At 40.2% G+C, this 23930-nt stretch overlaps 1 protein-coding gene across 3 annotated transcripts in view; it reads right to left on the reverse strand.

Annotated features, from left to right (window-relative positions):
• Positions 1-23164, reverse strand: part of KIF6 (kinesin family member 6) — a 378196-nt gene extending 355032 nt beyond the window's left edge. For all 3 annotated transcript variants that reach the window (XM_009205064.3, XM_017957846.2, XM_021937218.2), the window contains exons 1-3: positions 22943-23164; positions 18369-18478; positions 11341-11415 (exon numbers count right to left, since the gene is read on the reverse strand). In XM_009205064.3, the coding sequence (XP_009203328.2) occupies positions 11341-11415; positions 18369-18478; positions 22943-23008 (251 nt within the window). In that variant the 5' untranslated portion in view covers positions 23009-23164. The remainder of the gene's footprint in view (positions 1-11340; positions 11416-18368; positions 18479-22942) is intronic.
• Between the last annotated feature and the right edge of the window lie 766 nt (positions 23165-23930).

Raw genomic sequence — 23930 nt, forward strand, 5'->3', positions numbered from 1 at the left:
GTAACCCCGCAGAAACCAATTAAATGCTCAGAGCCCTGTTTTTCATCTAAAATGGGAATAATAATACTTATCAACCCATAGGGTCATTATAAAAATTAGATGAGATAATATATGTGAAAGTGCTCTTACATTGGCAAAGCTTTATATAAAATAACATGTATTCTTAGTGTTATCAATTAATAAGTAAATTTGTTCCTATTATTTAGCAAGAATTACACTAAAAATTCTGACCAGAAACACATGACCTAGTATAAAAGTAAGGCTCAAATTCACTGACAATAATAGAAACTCTGCTAAAAGTGCTCTGCTCCAAGTAAAGGAACTTTTAAATGAAGATATTTAGATCTGCAAGCGATAAAGCACGATATAAATTTACTGCTGTATTTTCTCCAGCCATTCAAACAACATATTTTCAGTATGATTTTGTTTTTGCCGGTCAATTATAAAGTCAAATAACTATAGTAAAAATCTTGCCAGTTGTAATCAATCACTGCACATTTGTATAGGAAGGATTTTCCAGAACACCTTGCCTTCTGTTTGTGTTCTTTATATATCTTTCTTTTGGAGGCTATCAAGGTGAGAAATAATAACTAGAAATATCTTTGGATTATTTGTAAATGCATCCTCAAGTCCTGAATTAAATATCTGATATAAAATTACAAACTTTTTGGTGCCTCGGGAAATCTGAAGAGTTAAGGGGGAAAAAATCATACAGAAAAACATTCATAGCTTGGTAAAATTCTGAATTGGGGCAAAAATCCTTTCTATAAAAATGTTGATGGGGAGCCAAAAATGGATGATAGCCAATACTCATTGAGCATGCACTATATACTTACTGAGCAATCACATATACTGGGGCATGTACAGCTCATTGGATTATCATGGCAAATGAGGTAGATATTACAGTATCATTTTCCCTACTTAAAGATAAAAAGCTGGTTCAGGCCAGGCACAGTGGCTCACACCTGTAATCCCAGCACTTTGGGAGGCTAAGGCAGGTGGATCACCTGAGGTCAGGAGTTCGAGACTAGCCTGGCCAACATGGTAAAACCCCGTCTCTACTAAACATACAAAATTAGCAGGGTGGGGTGGCGCATGCCTGTAATCCCAGCTACTTGGGAGACTGAGGCAGAAGAACTACTTGAACCTGGGTGGCAGAGTTGCAGTGAGCCGAGATCATGCCACCGCACTGCAGCCTGGGTGACAGAGTGAAAGTCCACCTTAAAAAAAAAAAAAAAAAAAAAGCTAGGACAGAGAAAGATGAAATAACTTGCCCAAGGACACACAGCTAATAAGTATTAAAGTTGGGATCGGAACTGTGCTTATATGGCTCCAAAGTCCATGCTCTTAATCAGTGTGTTATATAGTCTCCCCCAATTATATCTTTAGAGAAAACATTCAGCTTTCTGAAAATAATCTGTTAAGTACCTAACTTAGTCTAAATAGTTTCAGATTTCTCTTAACTTGTAATATTCCTGTGAATGTTAACCATAGTGCATTAAATCAAGAGTGGGGTCCCTTCTGAGCATGGGGCCCTGTGTTATGACATAGGTCTCATGTACACGAAGCTGGTTCTGCCTTTAGGATAAGGTGCTTTAATTTATTTTAGAAATAAGTGGGAGGTAAATTACAAACAAACAAATACCAATTTCAGAATTGTAAAGTCGTTTAGAGCACATCTCGGATCTCTGAGAAAGATATTGACAACAAATACCACCGGTATCATCTGTCACTATCTGCATCACCCCGCAACCTAGCTTTATGCCTAGGTGAGTGAATCTCAAACTTTAGTGTGCATCAGAATCACCTGAAGGGCTTTTTAGACTACAGATAGTTCTGATTCAATAGGTATGGGTGAGGCCTGAGAATGTGCGTGTCTAACAAGTGCCCAGGTAACGTTGATGCTGCTGGGTTATGGACCACACTTTGAGAACCACTGGCCTAGACAAAAGAGCAGGTGTCTATATAGCATGATTTTAGTCATTGAAAAGGCCTCTGTCCAAAAACTACTTCAGGAAGGAAACAGAAATAAAACTCGCTTTATAAGAAATAAAGCCCATCACTGTGCATTTAAGCAATAAAAGAAAGGCTGACAGGTGCTAAAGGATCATCCTCTATCTGCTAATTCTCTTCCTCAACAAATACTAGGAGCATTTAATAGACACCTGACACTATTCTAGGAGCCAGAGACACAACAGTGAACAAAGGTAAAGAGGAGTCCTTGCCTCCATGAAGTTTAATTCACGAACAGGTGAGGCTCAAAGTGCCATGATGTGAACACCCCAGAAGCAGCCCTCAAACAATAATGGGCAGGGGTGGTCAAGTACCCCGGCTTCTTTGCCCCTTGGGTGGGACAACTCTGAGACATGTTCCTAACAGTTCCCAGTGGGTACCAGTGGAAATAAGTCCCAGTTGCTTACAGTGGTAACCTGCTCTTTAAAAGACCCTAGCTTCCTTTCCTTCGCTTTCTCACTTCCCTACTGCCCTGCTGGTGCTTCCTGAACTCACCTCCCAAATACATTACTTTCCCTGGAATCCTAGCCTCAGGATCTGCCTCTGGGGGCACCAGCTTAAGAGATGTCTCTTCATGCTGAAGAATCACACTGCTCGTGTCAGTGCATCTCCGATCCACTGGTTGGTCTCTTTTATTATCTTAGGAAACCCACAACTAACTTTTTAATCCAAGTAATGCTTTTTATTTTACCGCTGACCCAGTGATTTTCACCCCTCACATGTACAATACTCTGTCAAGGAATCCCACTTCTTACAAGTAAATAGCTTCATGCAACTCTTATGCTTTTTTTATTCTATAGGTATTTTATCAAAAATTATGAATAACATAGTTACTATTACAAACATGATAGTATCATGCAATTTCTTGATCAATTATTCTTAAGAAGAGAGACCCAGATTTAGGCTCTCTTTTTACCTACAGTAATAAAATCTGTGTTTGAAATGTGCATCTTTAATACATTCTATACTTGTTACATCAACGGCTGTTTTCTTCACATTCGCCAGCTGTAGGTAGAATGGCAATGTTATCCCCTTCCTTGGTAAGTCCTTGATGGAGCTTGTCAAGGTCATCATCTTGTATAATTACATGGCTTTAAGCTGATGTTAGTGTTCCTGTTTTTAATCATAAGACCATGTTCTCAGCTGAAAATATAATTTTAAAATTGTTACACTTAAAAATTTAAATTTAAGTATAATCGTAAAGTCACAAAAGCCAGAAATGTAATGTTATCAGGAAATTCAGCATAGCAGCAAGTAAAGCCAAGTACAGGTTCCTGTTTATAAACAACACATCTGGCAAAGTGCAATTGTGGCCAGAAGTTGAACAGATCTGGGGAACAGGCAATGAGTTTTTGTACAATTCAGTGGCGAACAATGTTTCCTGTAAACTTAGAAAAAAACAAAATGTCACTGGTGTTTTTGTGACTTTCAGATGGGATTAGTTTTATTGAATCCCATGGGGGAGAAGTTCCAGTGTAATAACTGAGATTGCCTAATTTACAGAATAAAAGAATATCACAGAACAAATGTCACTAAAATTTTTATAACTGAGGATTTTCTTAATGTTTTATTTTGAAATAATGATAAATTTACAGGAAGTCATAAAGAGAGTATACAATAGTTCTCTGTACCCCATTTGCCCCAGTGGTTACATATTCCATAACTGTAGTACCTTTTCAAAACCAGGAAATTGACATTCGTACAATGTATGTGTATAGTTCTATGCCATTTTCTCACATGTGTAGAATCAAGCAATCACCACTGCCATCAAAATACAGAACTATTCCATCACTATAGAGATCTACTGGTGTTAACATTTTACCAGTTTGAATGAAGTGTAGAAACCTTACTTCCCTTAGGGCCCTCTTCTCTTTAAAACCCATAGGGGTGGAGTCATGGGTTTTTCCATGGTATCTGGATGGAGGAAGGCAACTAATATCTACAAGTTTTTTGTTTTGCTAGGCTGCCAGTCCCCTGGCCCTCTTGCTAGAGACAGTAGACTCTTCTTGAGGATTTTGTCTGAGCCCACTGGTGTTTCTGGGTGTCTGGTTTCTCCACCATCCAATCTGGGCAGGGTGGTTAAGTGTCCCCGCTTTTTGCAGATATATGAGGGGAAAAGACCAAGGGGATTCACCATTCTGTCACTTCTCAGGTCCTGAGGTCTCTACCTAGGCTATCTTCTCTTCAACTTTCAGAGTCATGTTTCTTTGTATATGACGTCCAGAGTATTCAGCTGTACTTAGTAAGGGGAATAGAGAGAAGTGTGTCTACTGTATCTTGGTCTGGAACCAGAGGTCAGTAGGCATGTTTTTTTAAGTGGCAAAGAAATTAAAGATCTCTAATTTTTTCATCCCTTACATTGAATAGGGCACTGATGCTTGTAAAGTACATTGTTTCTTTTCATCCTTAAAACAAGCTTGTAAACTTGGTGTTACTAGCCTCCCCTTTCTCAGAAGGGATAACTGATTCAGAAGTGATATGTCTGATCCAAAATCACATAGGGAGTTAGTCACAGGCTAGGGCCAGAATTGGATTATTTGACTTCATGCCAAATATTTTGAGCCACAAAAGGTAAAACCACGAGTACACAGAAGTGAATAACTAAGATTTTTTTTAAGCCTCTTTTGTGAGCCTTCTTCTCCCTATTCTGGCCTCCTTGTCTTGAAAGAGCAGGATCTCTTCTCTGGCTGGATTAGCAGAACTGGGCGAGCTAGGCAACCCACAGCATTATCAGTAAAGCCTGTTTCCTAAAGAGCAACAGGTAAAAGTCCTGCTGGGCAATGACCCTGGTACGACTGAGAGTGTGGTACTGCCCCCTGCCATGAGAAAATCCCCTGCATCGAGCCTTGGCCTCCCACCCAGCAAGAGCATATGTGCAAAAGTAGTCAAGCACATCTTTTTCCAAATCTGAGAGGGTAGCTGTCTCTTTATAGTAAGAAGAGAGTGAAGGAAAAGAGAAATCTTCTTACTATAAATTGAAAGGCAGCTCCTGATATTGTTCATCACTGGTGAAATCAAAGGTTAACAAGTAGTGGCTCACAATAACTAATAGCTTTCCAAAAGCCAACCTCATTGGCCTTATTGTAGTGTAGGTGCCTTAGCTGTTCAGCACCAGCTACAGGGACTGTGTCATAGCATAGCCAATCCTCCTGCCAGTGCACATTCTATTCATTTTGGTCAAACCATCATGTTCTTACAAAACATTGAATTTCCAAATTTTTGCAGAATTACTCACTGCACATAAAGTAAATTTCCTACACCCCAAGCTTTTAGGTAAAACCCAGATCAGCTCTACTAGAAAATTGGAATTCTGCAAACTTGCAGATGTGTGATAAGACCTCATAAATGTCTAGACTTCACAGTTTTCCTCCCTAAGTCTTTGAATGAAATTGTCACTCAAGGATAATGTACTATTTTTGCTGGAAACTTCAGGTATTCTCTGATAGCCTACCACATATTCCAGAGATCGACGCACTTCAGTTTGAGAAGCATAACACCAGATTAAAAAAACAAATAAAACAAGACACTCTTTTGCATACTGCAATAACATAGACATTTGTGGACCTCTTAAATCTTACATAAAAGAAATTTATTCAAAAAATTCGCCCAGAAGTTAATGAGCAAAATTCAGATGACAAAAGGTAGTTTTTACACGTTACTAATCAACCCAAGATAGATTTCAAAGACATCTGAGATTAGAAGACGCATCATCATGAAGCACTTCCTAGTGGAAATGTACTAAATAATAAATAACCACAAAGATTATTTTACTTTATTTCCAATGATACAAAGTTCAAGCTTTACTATTTCTCCTCATACATGCAATCCTATACAGCTTTGGTCCCCACTCTTTTTGGCACCAGGAACTGGTTTCGTGGAAGACAATTTTTCCACCAAATAATTGTGTGTTATCGGAGGAATGGTTTTGGTATGAAACTGTTTCACCTCAGATCATCAGGCATAGTTAGATTCTCATACGGAGTGCGTAACCTAGATTGCTCACATGCACAGTTCACAATAGGGTTTGTGCTCCTATCTGAATCTAAAGCCGCAGCTGATCTGACAGGAGGTGGAGCTCAGGCAGTAATGCTCCCTCCACCACCACTCATCTTCTACTGTGTGACCCAGTTCCTAACAGGCCACAGACTGGTACTGGCGCGTGGCCTCGGGCTTTGGGGACCCCTGCTATATAGTCATGCACATAATATCACTGGTTTGGACTAAGTAGAAAAGATGTCTAAATTGGTGAGATTCCTGAATTACAGAATTTTGGAAAGAAATGTGATTAGTTTTATTTAGCCTTAATTGCATACAGTAACCAGAATTAAGCTACAATGTGTTAACCCAGTAGAATAACTTTAAAGGGCTTGTTTAAAGTGGTCACATTGTATGTTGCAAATGTGTTCTTGAAGGCTAATCTTCACTAGGAATAGCAGACATTTCTGTTTAATATCTAAAGTGGTACAGTCTCCATTCAAAGGCCTGCCAAATTATGTAATTCTTAAAAATTTGATTTTCAATGTATGGGGATATATTAATTTAAATATTGTACATAAATGACACTTTATGTTATTAGTATTTTATGTTTTACCATTTCAAAGTCATACAATTTAAACTTGCATAAAATATAAACATACTATATACAGTATATTTAAAGTCAATGAAAAAAGTGATTCCCTCACCAGGCTCTTAAATAAGTCAATTTGCTTAACAACCCTCTCCTACAGAGATGAATGAGAAGAAAATGTGAATCTGCCCCCGTCTGTCTATTCACTGTTGCAGTACATGTTTCTGCAGAGTAGAAGCTTGGATTAGGGACAGTGAGAGACTCCTAGCACCCTGGAGGAAAGACGGCCTCACGCCTAGCAAATAAGCATGCCATGCCCTCAGCACATGCCATCCCTTCCCCATAGACACAAGGGTAGGCCACAGTGAACAGAAACGGTGTGCTCAAACAGACAACAGCATCCTCAAATGATGGGGATAAGCCCACCACTGAGAATCACCAATATCTGAGGGAAATCTGCACCAGGAAAGCAAGGCACCAAACTCATCAGAAGGACATGCACATAAAGAAAAGGAAGACAGAAAAAAAAAAAAAAAAAAAAAAAAAACCCAATGTTTCAAAAGAAGATCATTCTCTTCAGAGGGAAAGGGAGGATACCACATTCACAAGCAAGAATAGACTTTTTCATTTCCTAGAAATGAAAAATAAAATAGTAAAAATTAAAAAATTTAGAGGGATAAAGAAGAATTCACGTGACTGAAAAGCAAATTACCATGCTGGAAGTCTGTGCTGACAAATTCTTGCAGAATTCAGAAGCACAGGGCAAAGAGAGGAGAACTATGAATGGGAAGTTGTAATATTTGAAGGATAGGATTGTGAGGTCCAGAAAGAATAGATATGGTTTCTGTTTTTTTTTTTTTTTGGCTGGACACAGTGGCTCATGCCTGGAATCCTAGCACTTTGGGAGGCTGAGGCAGGAAGATCATCTGAACCCAGGAGTTTGAGACCAGTCTGAGACCCCATCTCTATAACAAATTGAAAAAATGAGCCGAGTGTGGTAGCATGCATGTGTAATTTCAACTACTCGAGAGGCCTTGAGGCAGGAGGATTGTTTAAGTCCAGCAGGTCAAGGCTGCAGTGAGCTGTGATCATGCCGCTGCACTCCAGCCTGGGCAACAGAATGAGACTATGTCTCCAAAACTAAAAATTAAAAAATTAAATAATACATAAATAAATAAAATGAGATTACTTTTTAAAAAAGGAAGAACTTTTTTTTAATTACCAAAGAAATGGTCCATGTGATGACCCTTGAACTTGAGTTTTCAGATTGAAATAGCTGACTGAGAGATAAGAATACATGAAAAAAAATCCATACCTAGACTCATTAATATCAAATTTCATAAAAACAAAAAAAGAAAAAAATCCTAGAATCACCTGGAAAGTAAAAACAAAAGTTATGTCTAAAAAGAAATAAGAATCAGATTGGCACGGACATGTTTTCAACAACCCTGCAAAGAGACAATGAAGCAGTATCTTCACAGCTTTGAGAGGAAGGAACTGTTAGCGTAGAGCGCTATACCCAGTCAAATGGCCGGGAAGAGCAGCCTCAACCTGCTGGGCTTAAGTGATTCTCCCACCTGAACCTCTTCGATAGTTGGAACTATAGGCATGCACCACCACGCCCAGCTGATTTTTAAAATTATTTATAGAGACAAAAATCTAACTATGTTGCCCAGGCTGGTCTTGAGCTCCTGGGCTCATTTAACTGTGAAGGGAAAGGAAAGACTTCAGAAAGTTCCCCAGTCCTGAATTTTTTCTAAGAGGTTATTAGAGGATGATTACCAAAAGGAATCTACGAATTAGACACGAATATAAGAAACAGTGATAGACAAAGAAATAGGTATAACTTTGAGATAATGAAAATAAATGTTAATAAATACCAGTTGATCTCCACAGTGAAAGTTGTAGAGGTGTAGGAGAGGCAAAGTAAAAGTATCCTAACATTCTTGACTAGAGAGAAGACAGAGAGAGCGAGACAGAGACAGAGACAAAGTTTTTGATGTTGAGAAAAATACAAATGTTTAAATATCTGAATTTAAACTAGAGCTGTTGAAGTACAATGCACAACTTGAGAAAGAAAATGGAGGCAGCAACAACAGTCAAACCAACAAAAAGCAAGAAAGGAAAAAAAATTAGGCAGTACTAAAAAGAGGACAAAGAAAATAACATACGAGGAATAGCTCCAAATTACGGTGATCATAATAAAGATAAACTGGTTAACGTAACTAATTCAAGATCAAGAACTGTGGGTTTAGCTAAAAAGGCAAAAGCAGCTGTATTTTATTTATCAGGCCCATTCTTAAAAACAAAATGTCACAAGGCAGTTGAACTAGGAGAAGGAGAAAGATAAGACAAAGGCTGACAGAAAAAAAAATAGCAAAACTAATTTCAGGAAAAAAAAAAAGAATACAAGGAGAAAAGTAATAGAAAGGATAAAGAGGAATATTTCTTATTGATAAAAGATAAATCCCACCAGGGCCAACTTGAGCTGCTTGGATAAAAGTGCTCTTGCCTGTCATTTTTGAAATCTTGTTATCGTGGAGTTTGTCGCGTCAGTGGATAAAACGAAGCCCTGCCTGCATGGAGCTTTGCTTTAGTGGAGGCAAACAGACACAAAAACTAATATAGAATTAAACGGTATAATATGTCAGGACCAGGCATGGTGGCTCACGCCTGTCATCCTAGCACTTTGGGAGGCCAAAGTGGGTGGATCACGAGGTCAGGAGTTCAAGACGAGCCTGGCCAAGATGGTGAAACCCCGTCTCACAAGACAGAAAACCAAATACCGCGTGTTCTCACTCATAGGTGGGAACTGAACATTGAAAACACTTGGACACAGGGTGGGGAACATCACACCCCAGAGCCTGTTGTGGGGTGGGGGACAGGGGGAGGAAAAGCATTAGGAGAAATACTTAATGTAAATGATGAGTTCATGAGTGCAGCACACCAACATGGCACACGTATACCTATGTAACAAACCTGCACGTCGAGCACATGTACCCTAGAACTTAAAGTAAAATAATAATTAAATAAATGTCGGATGGTGATACGTGCTAAAATAAATAAAGTCAAATAGGGAAGGGTAACGAGGTGCAATTTTAAATAAGGTACTACAGGAAGGCCTTACTGAGAAAGCCGCTGTGAGCAAATATTTCAAGTTGCTGAGGGAGAAACCATGCAGATTTCTGAGGGAAGAGCATTCCAGGCAGAGGGAACAGCAAGAGGAAATGGTCACCGCATACAATTAAAACCGCCTAAGTTAACTGAGAAGGAACGGAGAACCAGGAGAGTGTGACAAGTGAAGAAAGTATTCGGAGGACGGAGTGATCGACTGTGTCAAAATGGCAGACCTATCAAATAGCATGAGGACTGGGAAATGATCATTATTAAATTTAGCAAATAGAATTCCTAGTTGACTTTGACAAAAACAATTTCAGTGAGGCAGTGGAGGCCAAAGCATGATAAGAACAGGGTTTGGGAGAGGAACTGAAGTAGTGAATATAGTAGGCCATTTCAAAGATATTTTCTGTAAAGGAAAGCTGAAGAAAAGGGCAGTAGCTGGAGGAGAAAGTGGGCTCAACATGAGAGTCTGTAGCGGAAGGAAAACCCAGGCATCCATGAAAAAGAAACTTAAGGTTCCCTTCCTGAATGATGTTAGGAACTGTAAAAATAAAACACATGAAACTAGCTATCTGAAAAATGACACAACCCAAATGATTGCTAAAAAGACGGGAATTTCAGAAATGTTTGACATCTAATCAAGGAGACTTGAATTTTATCTAAAGAGGTGTTATCGGATTCTAAAATAGTTTAAGCCTACTTGATTGTAGGTTACCTAATGAAGGAAGGCTGTATTAAAAAGAGAAGGGTTTGGTTTGCATAGGATTCATAAAACAGGAGTTTGAGAGACAAAATGTAGCACTGCGTTCCCAGCAATGTCCACTAAAAAGGGTGTACTGATGAGTAGACTTGAAAACTGGGTTCATTTAGCAGGTATAATTTTCATTATTTAACTGTAACAATGAATATATCTTGGGATTATCATTAGGTTATTAGCATCATCCAAATGATTTCAGATCAGAAAGCAAGCTTATTAGCAGTAGTTTTCTAAATGGATTCCCTATAAGAGGACTGTGTGCTTATCAAAGGGCTTGAGTGTCTTAGTCCCTAGGAGACTGCCAATACATATTAATAAATTGGCACTCTGATTTATTTGGTACTCTCATGTGAGTTTGGTTCTAGTAGTCAGCAGCCTGGAATTATCTAGATATATTAAAGCAAAGGGCCAAGCTTTGAAATGACACTGAGGTAGAGCAGGGCCAGCATCATTAGGCAGCCTCCCAGGTACCACCCATACCTATCCTTTGTCCATCTAACTGTATGTTTGAAGTACCTGTACTGTACTGAGGAAAGAACACTGTACTTAGCAGTCCAAAAATCGTCTAGGATTCTGCCACCGCTACCCATGCAACCCTGAGTAGTGTCACTTCATTTCTGTGATCCTCGGTTTATATATCTTTACAAATAGGAGTAACAATAGCTAGTCTATCTCACTGTGTTATTTTGTTTTGTTTTGAGACTCAGAATCTAAATCTAAAACAAATGGTTATAGGAACAGAAGGTATTAATGCTATCATCATTACATGTCCTGCAGCCTAAGTATATAATTCATATACTTAAGCACACTACCACAGTTATCTGAGAACTGAAGACAACGTGAAAAGCCACGAGCCCACTGAACAAAATATGGGAAATCCTACCTCCCAGCAACTGGTTTGGCAATGTTTTCAAAAATGGTCTCTTGCTTTGCATCCTGATCAAAAATTCTTTGAAATCTGCAATGTGAAAAATAGTAATTATTTAAAAGCTGCACCTCCAAACACTACCGGATTAATAAACCTTGTTTTTCTAAAAGCTTTATAAATTACCCCATATTTACATCACTGGGCTTACCTAACTTAGCACAATGTTTGCCCTGTAGTCTCAACCACACTGTGCTGTTGTACTCCTGTATACAAATGGTGGGTAAACAGTATTGCTTTGACAAGATCTGCACAATAAATCCCTCTGAAAAGCTGCAGCAGCTTTGAACCAAATAACAAATTGTCTGCTTTTTAGCTCTCAAGAGGGACAGTGTCTACAATTGGCAAGAAATTCAAAACTAGATAGCTGCATGAAATGGAAATCCAAGAACAGGATGTAAACAGCCAAGGAACTTCTGCTGTCTGACCTGGGGGAAAAGAACGCAACTGTGAATTGTATGACTATTGAACTTAGTTTTAGTATTTTGAACTAAAGTTTATTTTTCCACTAATTTGGTGCTGTATCCTAGCATCAACCATTTAATTCTCAGGATGGTTTTGTTTCATTTTGTTGACCATGAGTCAAAAGTCAAAAAGTAAGTTAAGATAGACCTGTCCTGCAAAGAGAAGGTTTAATCAGATTGGCAATGGCTTAGGGGCAGGGGGTGGAGGTATGGTGTCAGTTTCACTCTTCTTGCAATACTACTGTGACTTAGCTTAGTACTGGATTACAAGCACAGTGGAACACTTGGGGTAGAAGACACAGAATCTTTTTTTTTTTTTTTTTTTTTCAGATGGAGTCTCACTCTGTCACCCCGGCTGGAGTGCAGTGGCGTGATCTTGGCTCACTGCAACCTCCGCCTTCCAGGTTCAAGCGATTCTCCTGCCTCAGCCTCCCGAGTAGCTGGGATTACAGGCGCGCCACCACGCCTGGCTAATTTTTGTATTTTTAGTAGAGACAGAGTTTAGTAGAGACAGCTGACTTGCCTCCATTTTAGAGAAGCAAACAATGAACGATACAAAGAGATAATCTAAGGTACTCTGGCTAGTATGTCATTTAGCAGGGAAGATTGTGTTTTAGACAGTAATATTTACTGTTTACTGTGTCCAGACTGCTTCTCAGAACTCTACAGACGTATCACAGCTTCAGATATGAACACCAACATAACACAGAGGTCAACATAACACATAGCTGCTGAATTGCTCTTCAGAGCACTGTGTAGTATGAGGTCTGAGCACATATTCTCAGGTTTTGAGGAGAATTATGATAAGGCTGGTTCACTTATTTTATCAAATGGGTGATGACTGGGTGAATCAATTAGCCATTGTCTACCCCATTTCCTTAAAAAAAGAGTAATTATATCTACTACCATGTAAATAAAAGAGATGGCAGAAGTTTTAAAGAAGGCAGTGAATCACACACAGAATATCTTCTGAAAGGTACCTTGTGTAAAAGTAATGAGATAGCATTTTCATTTCTAATTCATCTATTCATTCCACAAACACATACTGAGGGCCTACCATGTACCAGTCACTTCTAACAAGATTTAAATTAAACTAAAATGTAATTTTAGTATAATATCTATAAAGCATATTGAATTCCTTGGGGAAAAATGACATCCTCCACTATTTAAAATAACAGGTGGTAGAAACATAAGCAATCCAGATCTCTCTTTTTATTGACTTTTCCCCACACATTTTAGAGAACGACTTTAGCACCCAAGTTTACAATAAACCATTAATTATATATTAAACATCAAATGTCATCATCCCAAAATATTGCATTTTATACAATGTAGTTGCATAGTAATCTGAAAAGGCATTTTGATCAGCTGTCTTCTGAAAACTACTGAAGAGCACAACAGAACCACAGTTAGAAGGGATTTTAACGCGTTCAGTCTAACGATTAACAGAGGAAGAAGTCGAGATCCACAGAGATAAAGTAATTACTCAGAGTCTTAGAGCTCATCAATAATATGCCTTGTGACATAACTTAAGTTTCCTGATTCTTCGGAGGTCCTTTCATTTGTTAGGAACTTGAGAAAGCTTTTTCTAAACTCCATTTCAAACTCAGCATATGCTGACTTCTTCCCACCCTAAAGAATGGTGCACTTCCTGTGCTCTTCCTCATCCCAGAAAACAGCTCTATCCCTCTAAATGTTCAGTCCAAAACCATTAGGATCTGCTTGACTCCTCTGTTTCTACTACACTCTATGTCCAATCCATCCGCAAACTGTCAGCTGAGACCTTCACAATACATCCAGAATTCAATTATTTCTGTTACCACCTTGGTCCACGCTACCATAATTTCTTGCCTGGTCTCTCTTGCAATAGCCTAACTAGTCTCCTTTTCCCCCTTCCAGCCTGCTTTCCACATGTCAATAAGAGGGATCCTGCTAACTTCCAGCCATGTCAATAAGAGGGATCCTGCTAAAACATAAGTGAGATAATTTCATTCTTCTGCTCAGAGCCCTCCATTGCCTTCTCATGGCACTTTGGGGAAAAGTTCGAGTCTTCACAATGACTTATAGGGCTCTATGTGATCTGGCCATTCTGCTGCCTCATGCTTACTCTACTCCTCATGCTTACTCTACTCATGCTTACTCCCCTCTACCTCTTGCTTACTCCCCCCCACCTCTTGCTTACCCTACTCCAGCCACATAGATCACATTTTCTCAAACATGCCGGACATTCTCCCCATTAGGGATTTCACTCTTGCTATTCCCTTGGCCTGAAAGTCTCATCCCTTAGATACTTGAATGGCTGGCTTCCTCACCTCCATCAAGTCTTTGCTAAAATGTTCCTTTACTGTACGCCTTCCCTGACCTACTAAATGTTGCAACCATTCCTCTCCTTCATCCCAGCACTCCTCATTCCCCTTCATCCCCGTCATCCCAGCACTCCTCATTCCCCTTCTTTGTCACACTTTTCTCCATGGCACGCAGCACCTTCTGACGTACATGTTGCTTACTGATCTTCTCCTCTGTCTCCTCCCACTAAAATGTAAGCTCCCTAAGCGCAGGAGCTTTGCTGTGCTCTCTGCCGTATTCCTAGTGATTAAAACAGCTCACAGTGGGTAGCCAATAAATATTGATTGGTTGAATAAATGTTCTTGGGGGAAAACAGCCTTTAAAATGCTTAAATATTTATCTCTGAACATATGTGTAAGTTGAATAGTTTATTAATTTTTAATTTTGAATATTAAAACCAGTATTTTCAATTCAGAGATTTAAAAATAAGCCAATGGTGCTTTTTCAACAATTTCACTCTGTTTGTATCTATGTAATTTAAAGAATACTTTGTGGCCGGGTGCAGTGGCTTACGTCTGTAATCCCAACATTTTGGGAGGCCGACGCAGGCGGATCACCTGAGGTCAGGAGTTCGAGACCAGCCTGGCCAAGGTGGTGAACCCCTGGCTCTACTAAAAATGTAAACAACATTAGCTGGGTGTGGTGTGCATGCCTGTAGTCCCAGCGACTCAGGAGGCTGAGGCAGGAGAATTGCTTGAACCCAGGAAGCGGAGGTTGCAGTGAGCCAAGATCGCGCCACTGCACTCCAGCCTGGGTGATACAATGAGACTCCATCTCAAAAAAAAAAGAATACTTTGGAAAGGGTCCATAGAGACATAGTAAACTGTTCTTATCAATAAAATGGAATCAAGCTGAATAAAATCTTTCAGCAAACTGTTGTTTTATGTAATAGATTTTGGCCTAGGCCAGCTGGTAACAAGTCACAATTGTGAAGGTATGTAAGCACGCTTACATCAGTGGGAGAATGTCCTCTTCAGAAAAAGCAAAGCAGGGGCTGGGCGCGGTGTCTCACGCCTGTAATCTCAGCACTTTGGGAGGCCAAGGAGGGTCAGAACGCTTGAGCCCAGGAGTTCAAGACCAGCCTGGGCAACATGGTAAAACCCAGTCTCCACCAAAAAAAAAATTAGCTAGATGTGGTGGTGTACACCTGTAGTCTCACTACAGGTTGAGGTGGGAGAATCACCTGAGCCCTGAAGGTCAGAGCTGCAGTGAAATGAGATTGTACTACTCCACTCCAGCCTGGGTGACAGAGTGAAACCCTGTCTCAAAAACAAAACAAAAAAGAAAGAAAGAAGAAGAAAAGCAGAGGTTATAGGGCTGTTCCTTAAAGGATATAATGAAAGACAATGGGGAGACACAAAGACAAGGTGAGGACCGCCCCACTAGGCAACAACAAATTAGCGAGCCCTACTTGTACTTACGTAAAAGAAGACACAATAAGAAAATGAGATGGAAGTGGAGGGAGAGATGTATATTATATATGAAAGACAAAAAGTAGAGTTATGAAGACCAAGGAGAATTCTTTATGAGACAACAAAAAAAGCAAATAAGAATTTAAAAAGAAAAAGGCCGGATGCGGTGGCTCATGCCTGTAATCCCAGCACTTTGAGAGGCCGAGACAGGTGGATCACTTGAGATCAGAAGTTCAAGACCAGGCTGGTCCACCTGGCGAAACCCTGTCTCTACTAAAAATACAAAAATTAGCTGGGCATGGTGGCAGGTGCCTGTAATCCCAGTTACTTGGGAGGCTGAGGCAGGAGAATTGCTTGAACCCGGGAGGCGGAGGATGCAGGGAGCCAAGATGGCGCCATGGCACTCCAGCCTGGGCAACAGAGCAAGACTCTGTTTCAAAAAAAAACAAAAGAATTTTAAATTAAAAAAAGAGAAAGAGAGAGGAACAACAACAAAAAAATCTGGGATAGTTTTATCCAAAAGGGGAAAGGCAGGAATAGTCTCAAAACAGGGCCTTTGAGAAACAGTCTAAAGATACATTGAAGAGAACAATTAGGGTTCTTTCAGCAGGATCCAGAAATCCATCACCAAAGTTTGGGCCAGAGATCAAAGACGGATTTAATTTGGGCTCAAACTTCTCCAGAAATCAAAAGTGGAGATTAAAAGAAATAGATTAATCTGAAAATGGAGAATAAAGAGAATGTGAAATAGCTATAATCCCTAAATTCAAGACCTAGCTACTAAAGGAATATTCAGACCAAAGGCACTGATGACCATCCAAGGGTAGCTGTTCGGTATTTTTCAAATGAGCCAGTATATTTCAGCACTGCCCAAGAGAAATATAATGGCATTCATCAGCGTGAGAGCATATGTAATTTAAAATTTTCTACTAGCCACATTTTTTAAAAAGCAAAAAGGTTAGTTGGGCATGGTGGTGCATGCCTGCAGTTCCAGCTATTCAGGAGGCTAAGGTGGGAGAATCACTGGAGCCCAGCAGTTCAAGGCCACAGTGAACTATGAGTCCACCACTGCCCTCCAGCCTGGGAGACAGAGCAGGACCCCTTCTTTAAATTTAAAATAAAATTAATAAAACTTTAAGAAACTAAAAGAAACGGCTGAAATTAATTTTAATAATATACTTTTAACCAAAGTTGGGAGTTTCATGTACCAAAATGTTACAATTTCAGTAAATAATCAATATGAAAAAAGTCTTGAGATATTTTACATTCTTTTTTCTTCAGGCTAAGTCTTCCAAAATCCTTTTTTTTTTTTTTTTTTTTTTGAGATGGAGTTCTGCTCTTGTTGCCCAGGCTGGAGTGCAATGGAGCGATCTCGGCTCACCACAACCTCTCCCTCCTGGGTTCAAGCAATTCTCTTGCCTCAGCCTCCCGAGTAGCTGGGATTACAGGCATGCACCACCATGCCTGACTAATTTTGTATTTTTAGTAGAGACAGAGTTTCTCCACGTTGAGGCTGGTCTCGAGCTCCTGACCTCAGGTGATCTGCCTGCCTCAGCCTCCCAAGGTGCTGGGATTACAGGCATGAGCCACCGTGCCGGGCCCCTTCATACGTTTTATACTTTACAGCACATCTCAATTCGGGTTGAACATACTTCAAGTGTTCAAGAACCACATGTGTTGCCGGGCGCGGTGGCTCAAGCCTGTAATCCCAGCACTTTGGGAGGCCGAGACGGGCGGATCACGAGGTCAGGAGATCAAGACCATCCTGGCTAACACAGTGAAACCCCGTCTCTACTAAAAAAATAAAAAAAAAAATACAAAAAACTAGCCGGGCGAGGTGGCGGCGCCTGTAGTCCCAGCTACTCGGGAGGCTGAGGCAGGAGAATGGCGGGAACCCGGGAGGCGGAGTTTGTAGTGAGCTGAGATCCGGCCACTGCACTCCAGCCTGGGTGACAGAGCAAGACTCCGTCTCAAAAAAAAAAAAAAAAAAAGAACCACATGTGGCTTGTGGCTATTATATTGGACAGCACAGATATACAGTATACATATGTGCATATGAGGTCTAAATATCATGTATATTATAAAGAAGGCTTACCTACACAGCACACAAATGATACTGTAAGTTCTTACCTTCAGTGAAGTTTAATCATGCATTGGAACTTTCTGTAAGTGCTAAACCATAGTGGGTTGAGTAGGAAAATACTAGATAAACAGAGGTAGTAAAGAAAGGCTGGAATCTTGGAATACAATCTCAGATATAGAAATACACATTATTGGCTGGGCGCAGTGGCTCACACCTGTAATCCCAGCATTTTGGGAGGCCGAGGCAGGTGGATCACGAAGTCAAGAGATCGAGACCATCCTAGCCAACATGGTGAAACCCTGTCTCTACCAACAATACAAAAATTAGCCAGGCATGGTGGCGTGTGCCCGTAATCCCAGCTACTCAGAAGGCTGAGGCAGGAAAATCGCTTGAACCCAGGAGGCAGAGGTTGCAGTAAGCCGAGATCGCACCACTGCACTCAAGCCTGGAGACAAAGCGAGATTCTGTCTCAAAAAAAAAAAAAGAAAAAAAGAAATACACATTGTTTTTTACCTTGGGCACAGCAGTGAAAAGACAACTTGAGTTCAATCTACTAGGTGAGACAAAGAGTTGCATTACATTTTCCACAAGAAATGGTGCTAATTATTTCACAATGAATATTAATATAGTACAGTAGTTCAATAATGAAATGGAAATGAAAAGGGAGAAAGAAAAACTTACTTAAATTTGTAGCTTTCTCGCTTATTATTCACAAACCCATCTGCCAAATCACGTGGTAAGATAATTTCCAAGCTAGGTATTAATTTTTCATCTTCATCTATGGAATAAATCTGCAAATGTGAAGACAACAAATGGATATAAAATGGTGAAATTATGGCTTGAACTATGACCATGTTATTATGACTCGTAACAATATGAAAATTATAGTCTTAAGATTAAAAAGTCATAATATCATATAATTTGAATAATTTTTCTCTTTGAACTGTGTGTAGATTCAGACAAATATATGGAACTGAACCAGAAGTAAAACCTAAATTAATGCTGTGTCAAAGTCAGATCATCTTTGAATGATCTAACATTCAAATATGCACATTTGAATATCTCTGTTATTATTGTCATTGAGAAACTAATAGCCCTGAAAACAACATTTTATCTAAGTATTGCTTTAGTATTATGTATCAGGAGTTAACATTTTACTACAATCAATAAGCATTTCTGAACATTTACAAAATACCAGAGATAAAAGGACTAGGTTTGGAGCCATCTCAGATAGCTCACCAAGAATGCTCTAATTCAAGTTATGTTCAAAGAAGCCTGAGGTTCCATGAGACATTTTCAGGCATTTGATAAGAGAGATGTGGCTTCAAAAGACACATGTAATTCATGTATTTGATGTCATTTTCAAGGTTCTTATTCCAGCTCAGCCACTAATTAGCAAGTGACCTGGGAGAAATCCTTTAGCCTTTCTAAGCTGATATGGAAATACAGGGTCTTAACCAACATCCTTAGGACTGTAAAATTCTCTGATTCTCTTCCTGGTTTCCTACTCCATCATTTATTGGCCAGGAAAATTAAGAGTCAAGCCTATAAAGAGGTCATGTAGAATAAATAAAAGCATAAGATTTGTTGTCCCAAGACTTGGGTCCAACACTGAGCTCAATTTACCAGCTGTGTGACCAGCTACCACTTTCAGAATTGAGGTTCCTTATACATAAAATGAGGAAAACAGAATTACCTCCTTTACAAGATTGCTGTGGGGATCAAGTGATGTAATGGAAATGGAAGTATTTTGTAATGCACCATTGGAAAAAAAAAAGTCATTAGATTAAAAAAAAAAAACAACTTCTTGTCTTTTACCAGGAAATAAAATTCTTTCTAACAGGCAATACTTCCTGTTTAAGACCCATGCTTAAACAGGATGCTTGGTTATGGGGAAAAAGTCATATTCCTAAGCAAGTAAAAGCCTACCTAAATCTCCAGAAAGTTTGAATAATTTTCTAAGTATATTTTTTATTGAAACTTCTCATTTAAAATGTGAAGAACTCATGCAGAAAAGTCATTACATAAAATAAAGTATTTGTAGAATGCAATGGCATCAGGTTCAAGGCTTTCTGGCTAGGTTTTCACAAGAGAGATTTAAAAAGTATATCCTGTTGGGCACTACATTTAAAAAAAAAGTTTTATAGCCAGACAGGTGAGTGAAGGGGGTGTATAAGACATGAAACATACAAGAGTGAGGAGTTACACCCATTTTTTAAAATTCTATATTTCTCTGCTCAGCAGACAGAAAAGAATATTAACTGCAGTTAATGACCCTCCACTACTCTAATTAAGACACTCTTTGAGGCCTTAAGAAAAGTCCCTTAGAACCAGGTCACTTGTTTAGTGTAATATTGGCTTTCTATCCTTAGTCATAAAAATATTATTTGAGACAAGGAAGTTTTTTTTAGAAGGCAGAACAAATGCAAGGATGAATATGAAAATGTTTTGAAATGTATAAAGCACTGTACAAATGAAAAGCATTGCCACTGTTAAAACTAGCAGAGATTCATTTTATATATCCTTTTTATTAATCTGTTATTATAATTTACTTTATGATGCCTTAAAGAATAAAAGTAATACAAGTACTATTATTCTTTAATAAAAGAATAAAAGTAATGAAGCTATACAATGAAGAGAAAAAAAATACCTTTGAGTCACTCTCATTTTAATACTACAAAAAGCATTTCTAATCAGAGAAAGAACTCTACAATCTTTTGTGGAAAAGAAGATACGGCATTACAATGTGGGGTTTTTAAGGGAAAACAGTGATATACTAGTTCAATATTTATTCATTCCAATTCTCTTTGTGTGGGGGGGGGGGACACCTAAAAATGTGACACCAAGAATATGACACCTAAAACTACTTCCTGGAGGATCAAACAATCCACTCTACAGACTCACCAAAGAAATACAAAATGAGGTACATTAAAATATCCAAACACTGCATTTTAAGAGAAAAGAAAGTTCAATATTAAATACAAGACTCTCCATCCACTTCCCTGAGCCCCGCCCCTACCCATCCTGTCTCTTGACCTTATCCCAGCCTCGGCTCTGACTGCTGAGTCCATGTAGATAAGCTCAACAGTTTAAGCTAAGAATCTGGGGGGAAATGTTACGTATAATACACTCTTTACATATGATGCACTCTAAAAAGAAATGCATGTAAGTGATTATTAGTTAGAGGAGAGAAAATGGGAAGATACCCATGGTTCTTTCTACATTGTTTTATTCCTGTTCTAAATACATAAATTATATGAGGCAAATGGTTAATCATGAGATGCTATGATGTTCCACATAGACATATACACAGTATATATATGGAACAGAAGTACAACATTGTTAATATGTTCACTCCATATATTCACAAATATGATCCAAATTGCCCTTGCCTAAATTTTCACTTTGGGGGGCAAAAAAGGTTTCTGAAAAGGGGACAGCTTTGAAATCAAAAATTCTTAATTTAAATTACAGCTCTGCTGTTCACAATAGCAAAGATATGGAACCAACCCAAATGTCCATCAATGATAGAGTAATGTGGCACATATACACTATGGAATACTATGCAGCCATAAAAAAAGATGTCATTTGCAGGGACACAGATGAAGCTGGAAACCATCATTCTCAGCAAACTAAAATAAGAACAGAAAACCAAACACCACATGTTCTCACTCATAAGTGGGAGTTGAACAATGAGAACGCATGCACACAGGGAGGGGAACATCACACACTGGGGCCTGTTGCTGGGTCAGGGGCTAGGGGAGGGATAACATTAGGAGAAATACCTAAAGTAGATAACAGATTGATGGGTGCAGCAAACCAACATGGCACATCTATACCTATGTAACAAACCTGCACGTTCTGCACATGTACCCTAGGACTTAAAAGTATAACAAATTTTAAAAAATAAAACAAATGTTCTAAAATTGAAAAAAAAATTACAGCTCTGCCACTCCCCAGCTGGGTACCTTGGTCACATTACTTATCCTGAAACTCAGTTTCTTAATCTGTAAAATGAGGAAAATGACACCAACCTTGCAGGGTTCTTTTAAGAGTGAGAGATAATGCAGGTAAAGCACCTGTCAGGTGGCCATTTCTCAAGATACATAAGAATGACTATGCTCCCTTCTAGGCAGAAGAGAGGATGTTTTGAAACATTTAAGAAGCATACAAAGTGCTGGGTGCGGTGGCTCAAGCCTGTAATCCCAGCACTTTGGGAGGCCGAGGCGGGCGGATCATGAGATCAGGAGATAGAGACCATCCTGGCTAACACGGTGAAACCCCGTCTCTACTAAAAATACAAAAAATTAGCCGGGCGTGGTGGCGGGCACCTGTAGTCCTAGCTACTCAAGAGGCTGAGGCAGGAGAATGGCGAGAATCCGGGAGGCGGAGCTTGCAGAGAGCCAAAGACGAGATGCACCACTGCACTCCAGCCTGGGTGACAGAGCAAGACACCATATCAAAAAAAAAAAAAAAAAAAAAAAGCATACAAAGTGTCATTGCTCAGAGTCAGGACAATGTCTTAACCTTTTTTATACCTTTTTGAGTTTAGCACACTAGAGGAAACACCTAGTAAATATTTAATTGTTTCTGAATGAAGTACACATGCGTATTCTTTGGGTCGGGATGCTTAAGCATCTACATAAATCTATTAATACAAGGAGTATATGTAAAGGTTCACGTTTATGTTGGAGAATAACAACAGAGTCAACAAGTTACTGAGGCCCCACTGGGTGCAAAGTACTACATATGTGTATGCTTTGTGCATTTGTGTCTATCTATATTTGTATTATTTCAGAGGTACATAAACATGCATCTCTTGCTTGCACGTTTTGCCCGAGTGCCAAAACGTACCTTTGAGTGTATCTGCATGTGCGGTGCTGCGTGAGTTTCCCAGAAAGGTGCTATAAGTGCTTATGTGTAGTTGAAGTGCACGCTATACAGGCATACTGAACGTGCACTAGTCTGCCTCCGCGTGAACACGTGTGCCCGGGTGCCAAAAAATATGGCACTGTGCCGGGTCTGCGCCGTGCCAGGTGGGAGTGGCCTAGCTGTCGGTCGCGTCGCTGACAGCAGGACAGCAGTGTGCGAGGGTCTTCGCGGCTGCAGGGCTCCTCGGACAGTGTGTGCGAGATTCTGGGCGGCCTCGGCACCCGCCAGCAAGCCCCTCACCTCCGCCCAGCCCCTTCGCGTGCCGCCCGACCCCAGCCCAGGAGGCCCCGCCGCGCCGGCGCCCCGGAGGCTCCAGCCCGTACCCCTTGTTGGTGCTTCCGGACAGGGGGCTTCACCCTTGCGAATATCTGGATCGTCTGCTTCACCATCTCCTCCCTGGCTCTGCAATGACCCTTGACCTCTCTCAGGCCCTGGTTGCCAAAACTAACTCCCACCACCTCCGGCGACCCACAGTCTTAGCAACAGTAGCTAGGGACACTACCCAGTGAGCACTGTGGCAGCCAGGATCCCGCCTCCTCCCTCTAATTGGTCGCGACCCAAAGGAAGCTACTAAGGGGCGGGGCTGGGGCGGGGCTAGGGCGGGGTGGGCGAGGGGGGGTGAGGGGAGAGCGCCGCGCATGCGCAGGAGCGAGTGTCTGGGCTCTGGGTTTTGCACCAGACCGGGCCTGGACAGCGTGGTTAAAGGGTAACAACCACCATGCTTTGCCCCGCCCCGCTCATTCACCCACTTTATTCTCCATGCCCTTGCCTTAAAAAAAAAATACATGGGCCAGGTGTGGTTGGCTCAGGCTTGTAATCCCAGCAGTTTTGGGGAAGTCGAGGTGGGAGCATGGCTTGGAGCCCAGGAATTTGAGACGAGCCTGGGCAGCATAGTGAGATCCCGTCTCCATAAAAAATACAAAAGTTAGCCAGGCGTGGTGGCGCACCTGGGAGGTTGAGGCAGGAGGATAACTTGAGCCCAGGAGGTCGAAGCTGCAGTGAGGTGAGATTGCAAAACTGTTCCGGCTTACTTGGAGATCACAGTCTGAAGAAGGAGACAGATTTTTCTTTTTTTTTTTTTTTCCTTCACAAGGTCTCTCAAGTGACAAGGAGACAGATTTTCAACAGGAAACCAAAACCAAGGAATACAAGCTGTGCTATGATGGAATTAGAAGTAGGGCTAGCTCTGTTTTGGAAAAGGATAAAACTGGATGAAAGGGACTGTTTCCCACACAACGGTCACGGCAAGAAAGGATGAGCTCTTCAAACACTGTTAGCACATGAAAAGATAGTCAACATTATTATCCACGT

Source organism: Papio anubis, chromosome 6 (assembly GCF_008728515.1).
Source record: "Papio anubis isolate 15944 chromosome 6, Panubis1.0, whole genome shotgun sequence".
NCBI classification, from domain to species: Eukaryota; Metazoa; Chordata; class Mammalia; order Primates; family Cercopithecidae; genus Papio; species Papio anubis.